Source organism: Mustela erminea, chromosome 1 (assembly GCF_009829155.1).
Source record: "Mustela erminea isolate mMusErm1 chromosome 1, mMusErm1.Pri, whole genome shotgun sequence".
NCBI classification, from domain to species: domain Eukaryota; kingdom Metazoa; phylum Chordata; class Mammalia; order Carnivora; family Mustelidae; genus Mustela; species Mustela erminea.
The window spans coordinates 217,982,255-217,991,027 of NC_045614.1; the positions used below are offsets into that span (position 1 = coordinate 217,982,255).

Genomic DNA, 8,773 nt, shown 5'->3' on the forward strand with positions numbered 1-8,773 from the left:
TTTGTTTTCATCAAAAATCCTTCATTGTGCTGATCTTACAAGTAACGTTCTGACAGAATCTTCTAAATATGCCGAAAATGTAACTTCCCTCTATTTTACATATTGTACCACATATAAACAGGATTTTTTTTTTTTCTAATAGGATTCTAGGGGCAGCTGAGTGGCTCAGTCGGTCAGAGTCCAACTCTTGATTCAGCTCAGGTCATGGCTTGAGGGCTGTGAGACAGAGCCCCATGATGGGCTCTGTGCTCAGCGGGGAGTCTGCTTGAGGTTCTCTCCCTCTGTCCCTCCCACGCTTACATACACTCTCTCTCTATAAATTAAGTAAGTCTTTCACGCAGTAGAATACCCTCTAGTTCTGTCCATGTCATCACAAATGGCAAGATTTCATTTCTTTTGATGGCTGCGTAGTACTCCGTTGTGTGTATATATTCCTCTTTATCCGCTCATCTGTGGACGGACACCTACGTTCTTTCCACAGTTTGGCTATTGTGGACATTGCCCGATATGAGGAAGTGAAGATGCAATGTGGGGGGTTAGGGGGGTAGGAAAAGAATAAATAAAACAAGATGGGATCAGGAGGGAGACAAACCATAAGAGATCCGGGGGAAGGGGGGATAGGGAGAGGGAGGTGGGATTATGGATATGTGCTACGGAGAGTGCTGTGAAGTGTGTAAACCTGAAGACTCCCAGACCTGTACCCCAGGGGCAAATAATATATTATATGTTAATTTAAAAATTTAAAAAAATAAAAATTTAAGAAAAGAGGAAAAAATAAAATAAACAACATGTCAATTTGTAAGTAAAAAATATGTCGATAAGTTCTCTTTAAATTAAAAAAATAAAATAAGAAAGTCTTTAAAAAATAAGACTCTGGTTTAAGACACACGTTTTTCCCCATAAGCCAGCCATCGCACTACTGGGTATTTACCCCAAAGACAGAAATGTAGTGATCCGAAGGGGCACGTGCACCCCAATGTTCACAGCAGCAGTGTCCACAAGACGAACTATGGAAAGAGCCCATGGCAAGATGTCCGTCCACGGATGAATGGATGGAGTACATGTGGTGTATCTACACAGTGGAATACTCTGCAGCCACAAAAGAAATGAAATCTTGCCGTCTGCAACCACGTGGATGGAACCAGAGGGTATCATGCTGAGCGAGATAAGCCAACCAGGATAGACAATTATCACATGATCTCCCTGATATGAGGAAGGTGAGGAACAAGACAGAGGATCGTAAGGAAGAGAGGAAGAAAAGGAAACAAGATGAAACTAGAGAGGGACACAAACCCTAGGAGACTCTTTTTTTTTTTAAGATTTTATTATTTATTTGACAGAGAGCGCATGAGAGGGGAGAGGTCAGCGGGAGAAGCAGACCCCCCGCCGGGCAGGGAGCCCGATGTGGGGCTCGATTCCGGGACTCCAGGATCATGACCTGAGCCCAAGGCAGTCGATTAACCAACGGCCCCACCCAGGCACCTGACAAACCCTAAGAGACTCTTAATCTCAGGAGACAACTGAGGGTTGCTGGAGGGGTGGTGGGTAGGGGGACGGGGTGGCCGGACACTGGGGAGGGCATGTGCTATGGTGAGGGCTGGAAATGGTGTAAGATGATGAATCACAGACCTGTACCCCTGAGACAAATAATACATTATATGTTAATAAAAATAAGTAAAATAAGTAGTAATAAAGATAAAACTTTTGACACACACTGACACAGTAATAACTCCGTCGTTGTTAGATGAACAGACGCGAGAGGTGAGACCAGGGAGTGAGTTAACTTCTGCTGGTACGTCCAAGTCTCTGCTTCGCCGAGGTCACCTTACAGAGGCCCGAGGACCCACAGGTACCCCCATTCCACGCAGATAAGAAAGAAGAATTCGAACGAGGTCAGTCGCACTCCTAACCCTCTCTAACCGTTTTCCGAACTCACGGAGCGGCGCGGTCCGGGCCGGAATGGCGCCGCTGGCTCAGGGCACTTTCTTCACTCGGTCCAGCAAGTGCTCAGGGGCCCCTCGGCCTGTGGGGGTCCTCCTCCCTGAGGGCACCCCCTGAGCCGCACACCTCGCCACACGCTTCCCGCAGACGGTCTCAGTTTAAGTCTCACTGCCTTCTGAGGCAAACGGCCCCGGCCCCGCCTCACAGGCAGGGACGCGTCCGAGAGTTCGGCCGAAGCAGTGTCCAGGCCCCTCCGTATTCCCGCGCGGAGCCCTGGCCTCGCCTCGCACCGAGACTAATCACTTCGTCGTGGGCCCGTGCGCGCCGCCCGCACAGCCGCCATCCCGCAGGCCTCCCCCGGCGAGCATCTATCGTTCATTCTCCCTCGCCTTCCGCCCGAGCCCTCGCGCCTTCCCTTCGCTCCGGTACAGAAAGCGTCCGCTGAGGACGACGTCTAGTCGCTACTCGGCATCAGGTCCGCGGGGTAACTTCCACCGGCCTCTGGTCGCAACTAAAACAGTAACTACAACTCCCTTGTCTTCCAGGAGCCGCGGCCGTTTCCCGGCCCTGACCCCCCGCCCCAATCCTTGCTCCGCGCGGCAAGCAGAGGGAGGAGCTCACAGGCCGGCAGGCAACCCCGCGGTCTCCGGGCTGGCACGTGCACACACGCCACGACCCCAGCCGAGAACACCCTCCTCTTACCCTCTAACAGAGCCCGCCTCGCTCCTCAACGCTCCCCTATCCCCGGAAGACCTCAGGAGCAGCAGGAGCTGCCCCCATCCAAATTCCACCAGGCATCCGCCCAGCTCCCCACAGGGAGTGACTACGCTGGAGCGGAATTAAGTCCGCTCACGGCTTGACACTCGTTTGTTCCACGTGGGGCCCGCAGGCCTGAGCCCAAGAAGCAACCACACCTACGCCCCAAACGAAGCTTCCCCTCGAGGCAGGCAGAGCTGCCCCGTCCTGGCTCCCTGCCCGTGCTCATTCCTCGCGGCGTCACCTCCTAGCTGACAAGTGCACACGGACTGTAGTGCGAAGGCAGCTCTGATCCTGGTCCAGGCCAAGAGCCCTCCTAGGGCAGACGGAGTGTCCAGCAGCTCCCGCTGCCGCCTTGTGGTCCCCGGGTGGCCTCTGAGGGAGCCATTCTCAAGGCCACGGCGCCCATGACTGGTCTCGGAAGGCCCAGGTAAGAGTCGCCGAACCCAGTCCTTACAAAAAGGAAAAGGACAGGATCTTTCTTCACCTCACGTCACCCAAGCAGCAAAACTGGGTAAAAGCTGCTCCAGGAGGACATCTTCTAGGCCGGGGCTAGGTGGCCACAGCACACCGGCCCCACGGGAACCAAGCAATTCAGAAGGAACAACGCGCAGGGAAAGGGGAAGCCCCTCCGGACCAAATACCCAGGCACAGAGAACACGTGGGAGGCCAACGCGGGGCCCCGCCCCCCAGTGCCTGTCACCGGAGGAGGACAGTAAAATGACGCTCTCAGAAGGACAGCACCGTATGCCGTATGAACGCCCGGCGGGACCCACGGGAAGACCGAGCCTGTCTAGGCAGTCAGGCAAGCACTGAGTGCGCACTGAGGTTCAGTCCAGCAACACAGAGTCCTTCGAGCCGCCTACCATTTGGTTCAGGTTCTTGGGTGGCAGTGCTTTCAGGGTAGCTGATTTTCTTTTTTCTTTTCTTTTTTTTTTTTTTGTCTTTATCCTAAAAGCAAGAAGCCATGGAAGACACAAGCAGGGGAATGACATCACCAAACTCAGCTACGAAAAGCCACACGGCGACAGGATTCGGGACAAACTAGAAAATGACGGGGAGTGGACAAACAGGAGGCAGGGATTCAGGGACATGATGGGGGCCTGGGCTCGGTGGCGGCAGGCTCGTGAATTCAGGATCCAGCCAGGAGGGGACGTGTAAGGACTCATGGGAAGAGAGGTGTGGGCAGGGGCGGAAGGGGAGTGAATAGTGAGGAGGGGTGGGCCATGAGGGGGATCCTAGGTCTCTAGGTGAAGCTTCTGCCCACCCAAGGACACCGAGGAAGCCCAGAGGTAGGGGAGGGCAGGGACAGCATGAGTCCGAGGTAGGACAGAGGAAACCTGTCCTGCAGTTTGTGGGGCTGGGCCAGCAGAGGTGATTTCTTATGCACAACAAGCTCATTCCGTCAAATCCCAGACTGCCAGAAATGTTGCTGTTTGGAATGACACCAGTAAAAAGGAAACCTCCCTCGGTCCCCTGCGGGGTCAAAGTCACTGGGACAAAGGGAAGCAGCCCCGCTTTCTCGCTAGCTGCAGGACCTCAAACAAAGGACGTCCAGACACAATTTTCTACATTGATCTAAACTTTGTAGTGTTCAAAGAAACGAGGCCTGGGTCCACGGCAGTAGGACACGGTGACGGCCCCACACACAGCCCTACTTCGCCTGCAGCCCAGCAGATCAATGTGGTTTAATGTGCGCTTCGCCTAAACTCGACCCTTTCCCCAAACCCACAACTCTAGCCTCTCGTTGGCAAGGTGCCCCCAGTTCCTCAGGGTGTGTCTCCCTCCGGTAAGGAACCAACGAACCTGACCTGGCCGGACCGGGGCTGCTTCCTGACGGCTGCCGGCTGACAGAGGACAAATGCTGAGAACTTGAAACAAGGTGAGACCAGAAGAAATGCCAAGTAGGAGTAGGATACGGGGCCCTAACTGAGCCTGGCGGTTTGGGCCAAACCTAGGGCCAGAGATGAACCTGGGAGCCCCTGGCACCAAGCTGGGAACGAAAACAGTGTGCCTGCAACCGCCCACGGAAGAGCCGTGGAGTGCCGGGAAGGGCCCTACGCCTGAACTTCAGGCATCTCCACTAGCCAAAAGGCTGCTGCAGAGGACGCGCCCGCCAAGCAAACCATGACCAAAGGGCCAGAGGGCGGGAGACAGGACGACAGGGCCTGGGGACCACGAGGAAAGAGCTCCTGAAGCCTCACGGACCACGTCGGCACGGATGTGTTCGTGGCCCTTGCTCTCGTACGCACAATTTTGATTTTGTGATCTCTGAAGACCGACTAAGGACGGACTCGTGCTAACCAACCCAGGAGACCCCGCTGTAGTTTCCAGAACGCCGGCTCACTAATTTGCAAAGAAGCCCAAGCACTCAGCACGCCAACATGCTCTGCTTCGAGTGCACATGGGTGACTAGCTGCTCTCAGAAGGTCAGGGGGCTGAGCGTGAGCTCAAAACCAGGGACTGGGAAGCTGGGGACCTGGAGCTATGACATAACCGGTGACCTACAGCATATCCCGCAGGGTCTCCATGGCAGAGAAAATCGCAGATGTTGACATCTGCGGGCAGGACGGCTTACAGAGAGCAGCGCAGGGGCTGGTGAGGCACCCGGAGGCTAGCAGCAGCCCTCCAGGAGGAGGACGCGGAGAACACCTGTTACCGGAGCCCAGCGAGAGCGGAGACTCGCTGGAGCTCCTGGGGTGGGAGTCACGGCCAGGGAGGGAGCAGGAGGAAGCACCCAACCTCTCTCCATCCATGAGGCCGTCCACTTGCAAGCCCTGCTGGCGGCCAGCAAGGAGGTCAGAGGCAGGCCGTGTGCAGGAGCCCCCCGCCCAGAGCACGCCACAGGGTAGCCCAGGGTGGATCTGGGGGCTCCAAAGAGAAGCTCAGCAGGACAGGGGACGTGGTGGCCGTGAGCACCCTCCCTTCTAACCGTGCCCGGCTGCCGTCCTGACCAGGAGCATCTGCACAAACCAGAACTGTGTGCTGTTGGGTCCCGAGAGCTCTCTGCCCACGCCGGCGCTGGACACACACTCCGACCCCCAGAAACACGTCTGGAGAGCAGGCCAGGCCGGGGTGGCGTCCAGTGCAGGGGGCCGGACCAGCCTGAAGCGCCAAACACTGGCTCACGGCCACTCACCGCGGTCCGGCAAGCGCAGAGCCGATCCCAGAATCGAAGAGCGTTGCAGCGGCTCCGGCGCGCAGGCCAAACCTCAGAGCCCGCGTGGACAAGGCCCGGCACTTCTGCACTTCAGTCAGTCCTAGAAGCGACCGGCCGCCCACAGGGCCCCTGGGTGGGGCCGTCACCCCTGCAGCTCCTGACTTCGGCTCAGGTCGTGACCTGCGGGTTGGGGCGCTGAGCCCACGGGAGGCCTCAGGCCCAGCGAGTCAGCCTGGGACTCTCTGCCTCCCCCGCCCCGCGCTCTCTCTGAAGCACAGAAATCCCACCCCCGAGCGACTGACCTGTCCACTCGCCGCGGAGCACGTGAACACGCGCCGGTCACGGACGCATTTAACACCTCGCGCGGCGTGGGGGGGCGCGACCGCCGCCCGCCCCGGCTCTGAGCGCTAGAGCGCAGCCGCCGCGGGAAGCCCGCCGCGTCCGCACGGCCGGAGGAGAGGCCGGAGGGCAGGGCCCCGGCGGCGGGCGCCTCTCCCCGGCCAGGCCAGCGCTCGCGGCCCGCCGCCCGCAGCCGTGCCGGGCGGCCTGCGCCACCTCCGTGGCCGCCGCCGCGGAGGACACTCACTCTTCTGGGCGATCTTCAGCCTCTGGAAGCTCTCCAGCACGTCCCCGTTCAGAATGCGGGGCAGGAAGTCGCGGATCTGCATCACTTCCGTCGTCAGCCGCTCCAGGTCCTTCTTGCGGACTTTAACGAACTCCTCTCGGGCCCCCACGCGCTGGAAGACAGGCGGGTGACCCTCGGCCCGGCCCCGCGCCCGCGCCCCGCACGCCCCAGAGGGAGCCGGCGGCGGCCCTTCGCCGGCACCGGGCCTCCCCCGACGGCCGAGTCGACGCCGGCCGCCCCGCGCCCAGCTCCCCGCACGAAGCCGAAGCTGCCCCCGCGGGCCGGCCCGCAGCGTCCTCCGCCCTCCGGGGGTCGGGCCGCCAACAGGCACGGGGGGCGCCGGGCGTCCTGCTGCAGCGAGCGCCGCGAACGGCCGCGACCAGGCCGACGCCCGGGGCTCCCCCACCTTCCTCACCGGCAGCGGAGGCCACGGCGCGGGGACCTGGGCCCGAGGGCCGGGCTCCCTGCACACGTCCGGCCGTCGCGGCCCCGGCCCCAGCGCTCAGCGGCCCCGCCAGACCCCCGGCCCACGCGCAGGGCCACCCCGCCACCGACCAGGCCCCGGGCAGCCGGGGCGCACCGCGCAAGCCCAAACGGGCGGCCGCCCAGCGCGGGAGGGACGGGGGGCGGGGGGCGGCCGGGCCTCCCCACTGACCCGACAGGCCTCCTCAGCGCCGCCTGCCTCCCCCATGGCCGCCGCCGCCGCCTCGGCTCCCTGCGCCTGCGCCGCGCCCTCTGACCCTTCAGGCCGAAAGCGCGGGAACGCGACCACGCGCGGCCGAAAACGGAGCGCAGCGAGGGTCAAACCTCGCGGAGCAGCAGCGGCGTTCTCGGCTCCGCGGACGAGGGTTGCGGTGGGCGAGATCCCACGTGCGCTGTCCCGGCTTGCCCGGGTTTTTTAAAGTCGTTAACTGCAAAGTAGAAGGACAGGGAGACCCGAGTGTAAGTGGCAAGTTATGGAAGTCGAACCGGACCTGTCCTGCTTGGCAAGGGACGCTGCGCTCGGGGGCGGTGCTTTCAAGGGACCGTCCGCACACGGCGGGCGGCCACGCTCCCTCGCGGGGCTCTGAGCGACGCTAGCGAGGCCCGAAGCTTTCTGACAGCGGGCTCCGCGTCTGCCCTGGATAGGGAGGGCAGTCCAGCCAGCTGGCGCCGCAGCTGAGACGCCCACCACCAACTGGAAGAGGCCACCTCGTCCATTCGCTTGCCCCCGCATGCCCGCCGAGTTTACAAAGTAGGGTGCAGCCCGTGGATCAGGTGGACGGGGCTACTGCACAACTAAGACTTCGTCCGTTTCTGTAACTGGCCGGCAACAACAACGTCAGGGTCCCCTGAACGTTGTCCAGGCCTGGGAACAGACTCACAACCACACTCTAAATCCCTACATCCATGTCGGGACCTGTACCAGCCCATCATCCCCTGCATCTGTCCTTGTACCTGCCTCTGGCCCTGCCATCCCCTGCACCGACCTGACGCTGACCCTGCCATTCCCTGCCCCGACACCTGACGCTGACCGTGTCATGCCCTGCAGCAAGACCTGACCCTGATATTGACCCTGTCATCCCCTTCACCGAGATCTGGCCCTGTCCCTACCATCCCCTGCACTGAGACCTGACCCTGACCCTGCCATCCCCTGCACTGAGACCTGACCCTGACCCTACCATCCCCTGCACTGAGACCTGACCCTGACCCTGCCATCCCCTGTACAGGGACCTGACCGTGACCCTGTCCCTGCCACCCCCCACACAGAGACCTGACCCTGACCCTGACATCCCCTGTACAGAGACCTGACCCTGACTCTGTCCCTGCCATCCCCTACGAAGACCTGACGTTGACCCTGTTCCTACCATCCCCTGCACTGAGACCTGACCCTGACCCTGCCATCCCCTGTACAGGGACCTGACCCTGACCCTGTCCCTGCCACCCCCCACACAGAGACCTGACCCTGACCCTGACATCCCCTGTACAGAGACCTGACCCTGACTCTATCCCTGCCATCCCCTACGAAGACCTGACGTTGACCCCGTTCCTACCATCCCCTGCACTGAGACCTGACCCTGACCCTGCCATCCCCTGTACAGGGACCTGACCCTGACCCTGCCATCCCCTGCACAGAGACCTGACCCTGACCCTGTCCCTGCCACCCCCCACACAGAGACCTGACTCTGACCCTGACATCCCCTGTACAGGGACCTGACCCGGACCCTGCCATCCCCTGCACAGAGACCTGACCCTGACCCTGTCCCTGCCACCCCCCACACAGAGACCTGACTCTGACCCCGACATCCCCT

General features: G+C 60.4%; 1 protein-coding gene across 7 annotated transcripts in view; it reads right to left on the minus strand.

The window, feature by feature from the left end:
* The window catches only part of HSF2BP (heat shock transcription factor 2 binding protein), a 100,211-nt gene extending 92,076 nt beyond the window's left edge, over positions 1-8,135 (minus strand). For 5 of the 7 annotated variants that reach the window (XM_032356358.1, XM_032356343.1, XM_032356348.1 and 2 more), the window contains exons 1-2: positions 7,138-8,059; positions 6,444-6,594 (exon numbers count right to left, since the gene is read on the minus strand). In XM_032356358.1, the coding sequence (XP_032212249.1) occupies positions 6,444-6,594; positions 7,138-7,173 (187 nt within the window). In that variant the 5' untranslated portion in view covers positions 7,174-8,059. Of the gene's footprint in view, positions 1-6,443; positions 6,595-7,137 lie in introns of all 7 variants that reach the window. The other 2 variants (XM_032356338.1, XM_032356368.1) reach the window with 2 other exon arrangements.
* Between the last annotated feature and the right edge of the window lie 638 nt (positions 8,136-8,773).